The sequence below is a fragment of the Agrilus planipennis genome, unplaced genomic scaffold (genome assembly GCF_000699045.2).
Source record: "Agrilus planipennis isolate EAB-ADULT unplaced genomic scaffold, Apla_2.0 scaffold157, whole genome shotgun sequence".
NCBI classification, from domain to species: domain Eukaryota; kingdom Metazoa; phylum Arthropoda; class Insecta; order Coleoptera; family Buprestidae; genus Agrilus; species Agrilus planipennis.
This window is the reverse complement of record NW_020438947.1, coordinates 615235-628946: the sequence shown is the minus strand read 5'-3', so window position 1 is coordinate 628946 and position 13712 is coordinate 615235. Positions and strand designations below refer to the sequence as shown.

The 13712-nt window shown below is 36.2% G+C and overlaps 2 protein-coding genes across 2 annotated transcripts in view; both read left to right on the top strand.

Moving 5' to 3' along the window:
* Window positions 1–5108, top strand: part of LOC112903892 — an 18696-nt gene extending 13588 nt beyond the window's left edge. Inside the window, exons 2-3 of the mRNA XM_025974750.1 lie at window positions 1284–1519; window positions 4950–5108. Coding sequence (XP_025830535.1) covers window positions 1284–1519; window positions 4950–5108 — 395 coding nt within the window. The remainder of the gene's footprint in view (window positions 1–1283; window positions 1520–4949) is intronic.
* Window positions 5109–7117: 2009 nt separating this feature from the next.
* LOC108739375 overlaps window positions 7118–13712 on the top strand; it is a 13198-nt gene continuing 6603 nt past the window's right edge. Inside the window, exons 1-2 of the mRNA XM_025974748.1 lie at window positions 7118–7193; window positions 11908–12143. Of these exons, the coding sequence (XP_025830533.1) occupies window positions 7118–7193; window positions 11908–12143 (312 nt within the window). The remainder of the gene's footprint in view (window positions 7194–11907; window positions 12144–13712) is intronic.

Sequence of the window (13712 nt, the reverse complement as noted above, 5' to 3'; positions counted from 1 at the left end):
TAAATGGACCTTGTTACGTTTCATAAGAATCAATCGAATAAAATGAGACGATCGACAACATGCTTGTCTTGTCATTTGTACCTACATAAAATGGACAAATTTACAGGGTCGACTTAATTTAGTTGGTGTATTTGTGCGAATAGTCATCTCTCTAAATATACCGTTTCAGTTATTTTTTCGTTGTAACTATTGTTATCGTGGTTTTTGTTGGTGTCATTGTTGTTTTTATTGTTATTTTTGTTGTTAACTTCCAACGAAATGGTCTGAGAAGTAAAATTAGCAATACTGTTTACGGTATCGTAACTAAAAAACAGTAAGTCAGCAGGTAAAATCTGCAAGCAGAACTCAAAACAAGGCAATTAATAGATGTCTCAAAGAGAACATTCTTAGTTTTATCAAAAACTGAATTATATAAATATTATTGTATTGAATTATCTTAGATCTTACAACAACTTTTTCACCATACTGTAGCACGACTACTACCTCAAGCCGATCCTGTAAATTTGCTCATTTAATGTAGGTACAGACAACAAGACAAGCACGTTTTCAACCGTCTCATTCTATTCGATTGATTCTTATGAAACGTAGGTGCAGGCCTTGACACAGCTCTGGAAGAGGCGTGTCTAGAGAATAAGGACAGGATATTTTCCGTTTGTAAGAACGAGAAAAACGATATGCCTATGTGTGCATTATTTATTGGGGACTTTGCCTTCTTATTTCGACTGTACTATACTAGGGGTAGTTCACTACATATTTAAAAGTGGGGAATAATTACATTCTGTTTGATCGTTTAACAATATACCTTATCCGTTGTATTTATTTATTTCCATTTTGCTAGCACGAGAGGCGAGTTTTTCAGAGGTCCTTCCAACTCTGATGCTGGATGCGGACTGGCGATTTTTCCTGCTCAAATTACATTACCTTGGAAATAAATAAATAAAAAAGTTAGGTATTTTGCTACATGATCATACAGAATGTAACAGTTTTCCATCATTAAATTTGTTCTGAACTACCCCTGGTAACATTGTACATAAACTCTGTTAAGTGAGTAGTAGATATTCAAAATCTGATGTACCCAAAAGTGACGAAACAATTGCTACTATTTAGATAAAAGTGTGTCAAAATCTTAAAGCTTATTTTTATTTTGATGTGGATTTTTATCAGGTCGAATATATTCAAAAGATATTCATATAATAGTGTAGACCTAGCACAGTTTCATACGATTTAAGCTACAGTTTTAATTTTCCTAACTAACTAACCGTAAGTTTTCTTTAATTTCGCAGGTGAGATCGAAGTAGTTTCTTTAACTGCTGAAAAACTGGAAGAGAGTTTACATGTTCTGCGGGTTGGCTTCTTTCCACAAGAAAATGTATGTAGGGCCACTCAAGTAGCACAAAATTTAAATGCAATGAAAGAATTAGAAAATTTATGTGTCGATGTTGCTAAAGAAGGATGCTCAATAATTGCAATAGACAGGATAACTCAAAAAGTTGTTGGAGTGGCTTTCAACAAATTACAGGTAACGCTTTCTTTATTTTACTACAAAATTATTGTTAAAATATATTGCTATTATTCTCCTAATAATAATCTAAGATATGTGCTTAAACTTCTTCCAAAATTTTTGTAAGGGATGGCTCTGGGCTTTCATAATTAAACTTGACTATGATGTATTAACAATATTTATTGATAAAAGTCTATTTAACTACAGAGAAACTATATTCCGACACATATGCTTCCTAACGCTCTCACAGCTAGCTCAACTCTACCCTTTGACTCCTCCTTCTTCCGATACAACCCTTTCCGCTATACGGAATCGCCCATGTATATTCCACTTGTAGGAACCGCTAAACTATACTGCTATACTAGTTGTACCCACTCTTACATTTTATTGGTTTTATATTAACCTATTGTTAAATGAATAACATACTTGACATGTATAATATTGTTCAAATTAGTTCCATGTGAAGGCTTTTATGAACTGTTTGATAATAAGCAAAACGCTTGGAATGCATTTTCCTCTTGGTTAATACATGTAGTCCTAATTCGCAGTCTAATCTTGAGGATAATTAATTATTAACAGTTACTATAAAATTTATAATAGATTCTGGCAAAGAAATTAAAACTGCTTAACATATATAGGGTATAACTGAAATAAGTGCGGAGTTGCAGGAAGTGATGTGGCACTACCAAACAGGAAAAACATAAAGCAACGACTAGTACGATCCAGGTAAATCGGCTGATAATAAGCACTATCGTCTTTAGCACTAGGTCGGTATATCGTTCTCTTCCTTCTCCTAAAGTCACTTGCTGGTTTTGGAAATTGCTGATATAAAGGGGAGAGGAGAATAGAAATTGAGAAACAGACTTACTCATGCTACCAAATTGCATAGACGTTTTAATTTTTTTTTCCTGATTTCGTAGCAAATAATCCCCAATGTAGCTTATACACACGAAATAGCTCCTATGTTAAATATTTAACTAATANCGGCCTATTTAAATTGCTATCGAATTACCGAGAACAATCTTCAATACGAATTATAATTCATATTGAAGATTGTTCTCGGTAATTCGATAGCAATTTAAATAGGCCGCTGTATAACAGCTCAAATTAGTAGGTATATGTACAGCTGATCGTAATATACTACAAGCTAATACTGACTGAAATAAACAACATAATCATAAGGTCGTCAATCCTGAGACTGGGTGGACACGCACCTCCACTCTTTCCTATCCTGAGCTAATCTTCGCAATTCCCTAAAACTAGAATATCTCACCTCCTTAACTATTTGCCAATAGTAATCTGATCTAGGTCTACATCTACGTTCCTTAACTTCTGTTTCTGCCTTTAATATGTCACCGACTAGACCATCCTGCCTGAGAAGATGTCCTACTACCTATTTGTTATTGACTTTTATGGAGTCCTCTGTTCACATGTTGTTTCTAATACCTCTTTTCTAAGCTTCTCTATCCACGATATCCTCATCATTCGCCTGTAACTCCATGTTTTGGAGCTTCTTACCTTTTCTTTTCTGCCGCACCCACTCTCCATGTTTCGCACCCGTACAACACCCCGCTCCAAACATACACCTTTAACAATCTTATACGAATGTCTCAATTAACCGTTTGCGAGCATTGTGACTTCCTTTTATTGAAGGCGATTGAACCCTGCGCTATCCTCTGCTTTATATCGCTACTACTCTTTCTGTCCTGACTTATCTTACTTCTTAGATATCTAAAATCAGGCACTTCTTCTAATCCTTCGTCTTCTATCATTATATTCGCTCTTTCCCTACCTTTTCTTCGCTTGCATACCACTATTTTTATCTTATTTCTATATATTTTCATTCAATCCCATTTTGTTGATACCGCTTTCATTTATTTAACGCTATCTCTAACTCCTCCTTACTTGATGCTAACACTGCTATATCATCTGCTAATGTAGGCATAGTAATATTTCTAAATTTACGAATCCTATGTACGCTTTCTTTCCTTCTATGGTTTTCTCTATTGTTATCCATAAAACTAGAATGGCCTCCCCTGATTGTCTATTTCTTCTATGCCCAAATTGATCTTCCCCTAATAGTTCTTCCGCCCTTTTTTCCGTCCTTCCCTGTGCAATTATAGTTAAGATTTTTGACGCATGGGAAGTTAAGCCAATTTTTATAAATATCTCGCACCTATCCGCTCCTCGCTTTTTAGGTATGATTACTACCACGTTCCATTTATCCGGAATATTCCCCCTCGTAAATGTGACTAATTAACTTAAACATACGATCTCTAACTTCTTGTCCTGCATGTTTTAGAATTTCCGCCTGTATACCATGCATACCTGGCGCCTTATTATTCTTTAACATGTCCCGATGCTACGAACTCTTCTCTCATTAAGGGATAACCTAGCACATCTTCCTCCTGTAATATTTTTTCTAACTCATTGCCTGCGTGTAGGTTCTGTAAGTATTCTTTTCATCTGTCTGCATTTTCCTAATTTTCTCATAATGAACCCTACCTCATTTCTTACATTATTACGACAGTACCCTACTTATCAAAAATTCCTTTTAATTATATTATAAGCCTCATCCGCTTTACCTACTTCAAACTTTTCTTCTACTTCTTTGCATCTCATAGCAATCCACTGTCCCTTGGCTGCCTTACAATTCCTAATTATTTCCTACTTCATCGCCTTATATTTTTTTGCCTTTCTTCGTTTGCCCTGTTTATGTATTTTCGTCTTTCTTCTATTAACCCTACAATCTCATTTGTTATCTAGGGTTTCCTACTTTCGTTTTGTTTAAGACCTAATATATGTGTGGCTGTTGACTTTAGACATGGTTTAATGTATTTTCATGCTGTCTCTATGTCACTGTCGATCGTTTCTCCCGCCTTCTTTAGTACTTCGCCTGTTCTTTACCTATCACGCGTTTCTTTACATTTTAGCTTTTTAATGTCAAGACGTCTCCTACCTTCCTTCCTATTTAGAATTTTCACTTAAGATTTGTCTTCATAACTACTACGTTATGAGCGCTATATCTGTTCCTGGATAGCTCCTACAGTCATTTACTTGATTTTTTAATTTTTACCTAACAATTTAACCGATTCCTCCCTAAACCACCTGGTGTCTTCTACGTATAGCGCCTCGTAATATAGTATTCGCGACTGTTAAATTATGTTTATCGCAAAATTCTACCAGTCTATTTACTCTAGAATTTCAATTACCTAATCCAAAAGAACCTGCTGTTGCACCGTCTTAACCTTCACCTTGTACTGCGTTGTCTTCTACAGCTATTAGGTTTTCCTTCCGTTTCACTAAATTTAACTTAAAATAAGTATAGTGTTATATAAATAAGTAGTGGTGGTGTCAGTGTTAGGTTGAAGATATACAACGGGAAGTAAATTCTGTAGTGAAAAAGGCGAGAAAATTAACAAATTTGAAGAATGTCATTTTGATATAGAAGATCAAGTTGGAAACAGCAACAAGAAGACTATGCCAGGAAGATTGCAAGCGCTGCAGGGATGTTGAGGAGCATGAGGAAGTTAGAAGAATAACTGTCACGGGTGAGCAATGGCAGCTTTACGACACAAGACAGAACAAAACTCTGAGTCGGTCCTAATAATGCCCCGAGAATGGAAAACTGAAGGATGCCGATTGGCCTAGCAAGAGGTGGCTGTTAAATCTAGTGAAATCGTTATGGTGTCCATGGATTTTTATTGTTGAACAACATAGTCTCCTGAATCGGGTGGTAGAAAACCAGGATGGTACGGGGAAAGGTATCAACTGATCGTATTGTAAAGTTTGGTTAGGGACATCCTGCAATACCTTCTGCAGTCCTTCGGGAGGACATTTTGAGGTTTACGGGACCCTTGGAAGGGTATGCGAGCGATTTTTCTGGGCAAAAACGACGTTGAAGAATAGTGTAGAAAATGTACGATTAGTGTAGCCATTAAGGCACCGAAAAAGCTACAGCGTGCCCCCAATGCTTTAATATTGTCCGTAACTTATTTAAAACTATTGCCATAGATGTTGCAGGACCGTTTCCGGAAACCGGTGATAGAAGTATGAGTACATCTCAGTGGCAATGGATTGCCTCACGAAATAGGTGGAAGCGTATGCCCTTCCCAACTAGACAGCCATTACCGTTACAGAAGACCTCGTCAATCACCTAATGAGCCGATTAGGTACACCGATGCTGTATTCTGTCAAGGGCCTAAACTTTCCAGGACTTCTGCAAAATATTGTGAATTCGCAAAACCCGAACAGCACCTCGTCATCCTTAGTCAAATGAAATGATACAGTAAATAAATAAAACCACGAAGTACTGTTTGGTCGGGAACCGTGACTATTACGAGGGCAAGATGAAAAATTCTTTGGCCTGACAATGAATGGCTGCGATTTTCAGTTAAAAAATGATTTTATATTTCTATATAATCTCCCTCAACTTCAACACATTTGGTCCAGCGTTTTTCCAACATCAGTATTCCTAATTAAAAGTGAGAGTCTGGAAGGCAGTGAAAATATCCATCTACGGCCCTTTGAACGTCCTCATTAAATGCGAAGGGCTTCCCAGAAACAAATTTCTTCATGTATGGGGATAAAAGGAAGTCTGTGCGTGCCAAATTAAAAGAATAGGGGGAATAGTCACGCAAATCCTACTCCAAATCCCGCAGTTTTCCTAACGCCAACGCACTATTGTGAGCAGGTGCGTTGTCCTGGTAAAAGATGATTTTCTTCTTCGGTCAAGCCAGGGCTCTTCTCACGAATTTCAGCATCTAGCTGGTCAGAAAAGATGAAGTAATATTCGTTTGTGGTTGTTCTGCTCTTTTCAGGGTAATCAATTGACAGAATCCCTTTCGTATTCCAAAACACACTTGTCATGACCTTTTCGGCAGATGCAATCGTCTTCAGCTTCTTTGGTGCCGAACCACCTGCTTCCACCCACTATTTCGACTGATGTTTCGTTCCGGGGGTGAAGTTGAGCACCCGTGTCTGTGACAAATCGCCGCACAATATCGGTTGAATCCGTGTTGAATCGGTCCAAACGTTGCTGCGAAAGTCGTTTAGGCACTTGTTTTTGATCGGCTGTCAACAAATGCGGCACCCATCCTGCGCAGAAGTTTTGCATCCCTAATTCCTTGTGTAAGAGGTTTTAGACCCTTTCTTCCGTTATCACTATGACCTCAGCATTCTCACTCACTTCGGATGTTTTCGTTGATCGTTTCGACTGTGTTTTTTCTAGTGCTAAAAATAATTTGTTATAATTCATCTTAAACATAAACAATTAATGTAATAGACACACATCAGTGATTATGTATTTAATTACCAAATAACAGAGGCATTGGTGAGTCTCTATTTACTACTAATATATTTTGTTTTGTTTACAAAGATAGAAGAGTGATACTTAGTTTGTATAAAGAGCAACAGGCNGCGCAGTAATAGTGACATATCAACAGTAGTGTAAATAAATAGAATAATTCATAACCTAAGTTTGGTAATAATTTAATAGTGTTTTTAAATTCTTTGAGAATTAGTGTAAATAAATAGTTTTTGTCTTAGAAATTAATTTTGTTAAACCGACGAATATTACAAGTGGTGTCAGGTGTGGGGTTGAAAAAAGACATTACAATGGCAAAGAAGTTGCACGAATTAAAAGTTGCCGAGTTAAGAAGCGAATTGGAAGAACAGGATGAAGCGACAAGCTGTAACAAAGCGGAACTTCAATAGCGGGTCGCGGAGGCGTTGGAAAAGGATAGACATGATCCTGAAACGTTCCTCTTCGAAGACGAATTATCGCAAATGATGAAAGGTTTAGATAAATTGGAAGAAAATGGTAAAAGTTTGGAAAATAAATTGGAAGAAAACATTAAACGAAGGAACCGGACATTGATTAAATATCTCTCCAAGATAGTGTCTGATCACTAAAGGGGCTGAGACCGCTATTTACCTTTATTTTTAATGGCATACCGTTCATCTGTCCACGAAACGACTGGCCCAACACCTGCCAGTGTCCTTTTTGGAAGGGAGTTACGACTACCTTGTGACCTCCAATTCGGCTGTAAACCAGGAGATGACTTGGCTGGAGAAGATGATGTTACCAAATTCCGAAGAAAGATTAACGGTTAAAGTTTAACGATATGCACAAATATGTAATATGGCTCACAAGGCCTTCTTTAACCTCTCATAATACTGACCATTAAACACATTTACATTCTTAAATCGAATTCGTTACTAGTTTGCGTTAGAGTAATACATACAGGATCGGTGGAAGATAATTTGGGGGTAGGAATTGCAATTCGTAGGAAAGTAGAGCAGAGTGTAGAAAATTATTTACAAAAAGCGATAGGATATATAGTTATGGTTAAATTAAACTAGACGCCAGTAAAAACGGTATTAGTACAGGTCTACATGCCTACATCATCTTACATCTTACAGTGATGAAGACGTAGAAGCGGTTTATGCAAATATAGAAGACGTATTAAGTTCAGTGATAGGGCAGGAAAACCTAATAAAGACTTCAACGCGGTAATAGGTGAAGGTAAAATGGGTGCAATAGCAGGTTCTTTTGGATTAGGCAATAGAAATATAGGGGAGGCAGACAGACAAAATTTTGCGATAAACATAACTTAACTGTCGCGAATACTTTATTCAACCACCAGGTTAGGAGGCGCTATAAGTGGAAGTTAGTTTACATACTTGTTAAGCAAGGATTTAAAAATCAAGTGTAGGAGTTACTCAGGAGCAGATATGGATAACGATCATAACTTGGTAGTTACGAAGACCAATCTTAAATTAAAAATTCTGAAAAAGATGAAAGGTAGGAGACGTCTTGACTTAGAAAAGCTAAAATGCAGAGAAACGCGTGATAGGCTAGGTAAAAGGACAGACGAAATACTAAAGCCGACGGGAGAAGCGATTGACAGGGACATAGAGACAGAATGGAACTGCATTAAAACGAGCCTAAACGCGCAAGACGTTAAATATACTTAAAAATGTAGGGATTAGTTACAAAGATCAAAGAGTGGTACTCAGTTTGTATAAAGAGCAACGGGCAGTTATAGAGATGGGGCTGCAACGTAGAGAAGTAAATATGAGGAGAGAGTCACACAGGGATGCACACTGTCACCGCTCTTTTTAATCTATACATCGAAGACGCGATCAATTAAAGACATTAAAGAATTACTATGAATTTTATGTGCGTAACGCGATAGCAAGTAGTATAACAGGTGCGAAGCTTCTGATCCTGATAATGTTTGCATTAATAATATGCACACCCATTCTAGATGTGTGAGGGTATGGTGACATGTTAGAAAAATTGTGATTCTTGGTAGCCATAGTGAACCCAGACGGTAACTGATGATTGATACTCGACATGGGCGTCTGGGAGCTACATTATAATTTTCTACTTATACTAGATTATAGAAAATCCGTTTCCCAGATGCTAATGTATCTTAAAAAAGTATCAATTGTTTTCATCAATTTCATTATTAATTAAAAAATATTTATGAAGATGATCATGGTCCGGTAATTCATACGTATGTATCATAAAACCTACAAGTTTTTTTATATAACATTGTTTTGAAAAGTAACTACCAAAAAAAGCCCGTATCGGCAGCACGATTAATGGTATACCAGAAAGTAATTTCACGCACGATTCATCTGGGAAGATTTTGACGTCGACCACAGGAGCCGAAGGATAAGAATCTAATTCCGAGACGATAACTGATTTGTAGTAACCGATTTTTTTAACGATTTAATGTCCTTTCGTCCCAGCCGGTAACTAATTAAAAATAATACACCATTTATTAAACAAAGTATAAACATTATTGTAAATTGTTATATATATATGCAAACTATTAAAATTGCCTTATCGTCCTTTTCGTATATATAAGCAACGGTTTTTTATTAATCCCATATGTAAACTAATCTTTGTTTTTTAATATGTCCCGTGCTACAGGTCTATCTAGCAGATTATATCAGAGGTCGCCGATTTCAATCGATAGACTCCTTACACTGGCGACAATCACGAATATTAGAAATATACATGCTCGTTTTCCGGATCTCCAGTATAAGGAATACGCGGCTACATCGAGCTTCTTTTCCATAGTCAGATTTGGAGTCACATCTGAAGGATCTCACGATTTATTTCCTATCCCAGAGGAATACCAGATGGATGGTTATGTGGCCGCGGACTTCAATGAGGGCCGCGGAATAAATGTTGTCTTTAAAAAGAAGGTCGGCTGGTTGCCAGAGCTAAAGAAAAATGATACTAAATTTATCGTTTGGGAACCGATTTGTATACCATCTTGTCATCAAAGAAGAATCGACTGCCAAATGCAACCATGGAATTCTTTGCCATGAAACTGACCATGCCAATCGTAGGATGTGATTTGGATGGGCTTAACTGTGGAATCGTAGGAACCATGTTGGAGGACACTAAATCACATATTGAGTGACACATATTTGTCATCTAACAATGGAAGTTCCAGAATACTCCAGAAAAATAAGCTAACAAGCATGTGATAATATAAATAGGCCTTTCGATAGCATGAATGCTATTAGTTATTTTATTAGCATATGTACAGCAGGTCAGTAATAAGCTTCCGAGCGAACACAGAAGTAATACAAGTATAGTGAGAAACAAAAGCATTATAAGTAAATACCGTGTGATGTAAACAAGAAAAAGCTCCATGACTACGTGTCTCGTTAGTGTTATAATGTGAAATAACTAACTGTAATATAATTACCCGTTAAATAAATAAAATAAGTTCTAAAAAATTTGTTGTGTTATATTCAATTTTTGGAAGTCAAACAGAGCCGATAAAAAGGTATATCAGTTTTTCTTTTACGTAAACTAACAAACAAATTTTAAAATAAAGGAACTTCAAATTTTTCACACACGTTTGATTAAAAAGTAACAATTGTTTTGCCGCTCTTGGCTGCGTCAGACTTTGAGTACTTACCGCTTACAATACACAATATTCTATGTGTTCATATACAATGCTATAGTACAGTCGAAATAAGAAGGCAAAGTCCCCAATAAATAATGCACACTAAAGGCATATCGTTTTTCTCGTTCTTACAAACGAAAATATCCTGTCTTTACTCTCTAACCACGCCTCCTTCACAGTTGCGTCGAGACCTGCACCTACGTTTCTTAAGAATCAATCGAATAAAATGAGACGATCGACAACATGCTTGTCTTGTCATTTGTACCTACATAAAATGGACAAATTTACAGGGTCGACTTAATTTAGTTGGTGTATTTGTGCGAATAGTCATCTCTCTAAATATACCGTTTCAGTTATTTTTTCGTTGTAACTATTGTTATCGTGGTTTTTGTTGGTGTCATTGTTGTTTTTATTGTTATTTTTGTTGTTAACTTCCAACGAAATGGTCTGAGAAGTAAAATTAGCAATACTGTTTACGGTATCGTAACTAAAAAACAGTAAGTCAGCAGGTAAAATCTGCAAGCAGAACTCAAAACAAGGCAATTAATAGATGTCTCAAAGAGAACATTCTTAGTTTTATCAAAAACTGAATTATATAAATATTATTGTATTGAATTATCTTAGATCTTACAACAACTTTTTCACCATACTGTAGCACGACTACTACCTCAAGCCGATCCTGTAAATTTGCTCATTTAATGTAGGTACAGACAACAAGACAAGCACGTTTTCAACCGTCTCATTCTATTCGATTGATTCTTATGAAACGTAGGTGCAGGCCTTGACACAGCTCTGGAAGAGGCGTGTCTAGAGAATAAGGACAGGATATTTTCCGTTTGTAAGAACGAGAAAAACGATATGCCTATGTGTGCATTATTTATTGGGGACTTTGCCTTCTTATTTCGACTGTACTATACTAGGGGTAGTTCACTACATATTTAAAAGTGGGGAATAATTACATTCTGTTTGATCGTTTAACAATATACCTTATCCGTTGTATTTATTTATTTCCATTTTGCTAGCACGAGAGGCGAGTTTTTCAGAGGTCCTTCCAACTCTGATGCTGGATGCGGACTGGCGATTTTTCCTGCTCAAATTACATTACCTTGGAAATAAATAAATAAAAAAGTTAGGTATTTTGCTACATGATCATACAGAATGTAACAGTTTTCCATCATTAAATTTGTTCTGAACTACCCCTGGTAACATTGTACATAAACTCTGTTAAGTGAGTAGTAGATATTCAAAATCTGATGTACCCAAAAGTGACGAAACAATTGCTACTATTTAGATAAAAGTGTGTCAAAATCTTAAAGCTTATTTTTATTTTGATGTGGATTTTTATCAGGTCGAATATATTCAAAAGATATTCATATAATAGTGTAGACCTAGCACAGTTTCATACGATTTAAGCTACAGTTTTAATTTTCCTAACTAACTAACCGTAAGTTTTCTTTAATTTCGCAGGTGAGATCGAAGTAGTTTCTTTAACTGCTGAAAAACTGGAAGAGAGTTTACATGTTCTGCGGGTTGGCTTCTTTCCACAAGAAAATGTATGTAGGGCCACTCAAGTAGCACAAAATTTAAATGCAATGAAAGAATTAGAAAATTTATGTGTCGATGTTGCTAAAGAAGGATGCTCAATAATTGCAATAGACAGGATAACTCAAAAAGTTGTTGGAGTGGCTTTCAACAAATTACAGGTAACGCTTTCTTTATTTTACTACAAAATTATTGTTAAAATATATTGCTATTATTCTCCTAATAATAATCTAAGATATGTGCTTAAACTTCTTCCAAAATTTTTGTAAGGGATGGCTCTGGGCTTTCATAATTAAACTTGACTATGATGTATTAACAATATTTATTGATAAAAGTCTATTTAACTACAGAGAAACTATATTCCGACACATATGCTTCCTAACGCTCTCACAGCTAGCTCAACTCTACCCTTTGACTCCTCCTTCTTCCGATACAACCCTTTCCGCTATACGGAATCGCCCATGTATATTCCACTTGTAGGAACCGCTAAACTATACTGCTATACTAGTTGTACCCACTCTTACATTTTATTGGTTTTATATTAACCTATTGTTAAATGAATAACATACTTGACATGTATAATATTGTTCAAATTAGTTCCATGTGAAGGCTTTTATGAACTGTTTGATAATAAGCAAAACGCTTGGAATGCATTTTCCTCTTGGTTAATACATGTAGTCCTAATTCGCAGTCTAATCTTGAGGATAATTAATTATTAACAGTTACTATAAAATTTATAATAGATTCTGGCAAAGAAATTAAAACTGCTTAACATATATAGGGTATAACTGAAATAAGTGCGGAGTTGCAGGAAGTGATGTGGCACTACCAAACAGGAAAAACATAAAGCAACGACTAGTACGATCCAGGTAAATCGGCTGATAATAAGCACTATCGTCTTTAGCACTAGGTCGGTATATCGTTCTCTTCCTTCTCCTAAAGTCACTTGCTGGTTTTGGAAATTGCTGATATAAAGGGGAGAGGAGAATAGAAATTGAGAAACAGACTTACTCATGCTACCAAATTGCATAGACGTTTTAATTTTTTTTTCCTGATTTCGTAGCAAATAATCCCCAATGTAGCTTATACACACGAAATAGCTCCTATGTTAAATATTTAACTAATAAATATTAATTATGTTACGAAGACCAATCTTAAATTAAAAATTCTGAAAAAGATGAAAGGTAGGAGACGTCTTGACTTAGAAAAGCTAAAATGCAGAGAAACGCGTGATAGGCTAGGTAAAAGGACAGACGAAATACTAAAGCCGACGGGAGAAGCGATTGACAGGGACATAGAGACAGAATGGAACTGCATTAAAACGAGCCTAAACGCGCAAGACGTTAAATATACTTAAAAATGTAGGGATTAGTTACAAAGATCAAAGAGTGGTACTCAGTTTGTATAAAGAGCAACGGGCAGTTATAGAGATGGGGCTGCAACGTAGAGAAGTAAATATGAGGAGAGAGTCACACAGGGATGCACACTGTCACCGCTCTTTTTAATCTATACATCGAAGACGCGATCAATTAAAGACATTAAAGAATTACTATGAATTTTATGTGCGTAACGCGATAGCAAGTAGTATAACAGGTGCGAAGCTTCTGATCCTGATAATGTTTGCATTAATAATATGCACACCCATTCTAGATGTGTGAGGGTATGGTGACATGTTAGAAAAATTGTGATTCTTGGTAGCCATAGTGAACCCAGACGGTAACTGATGATTG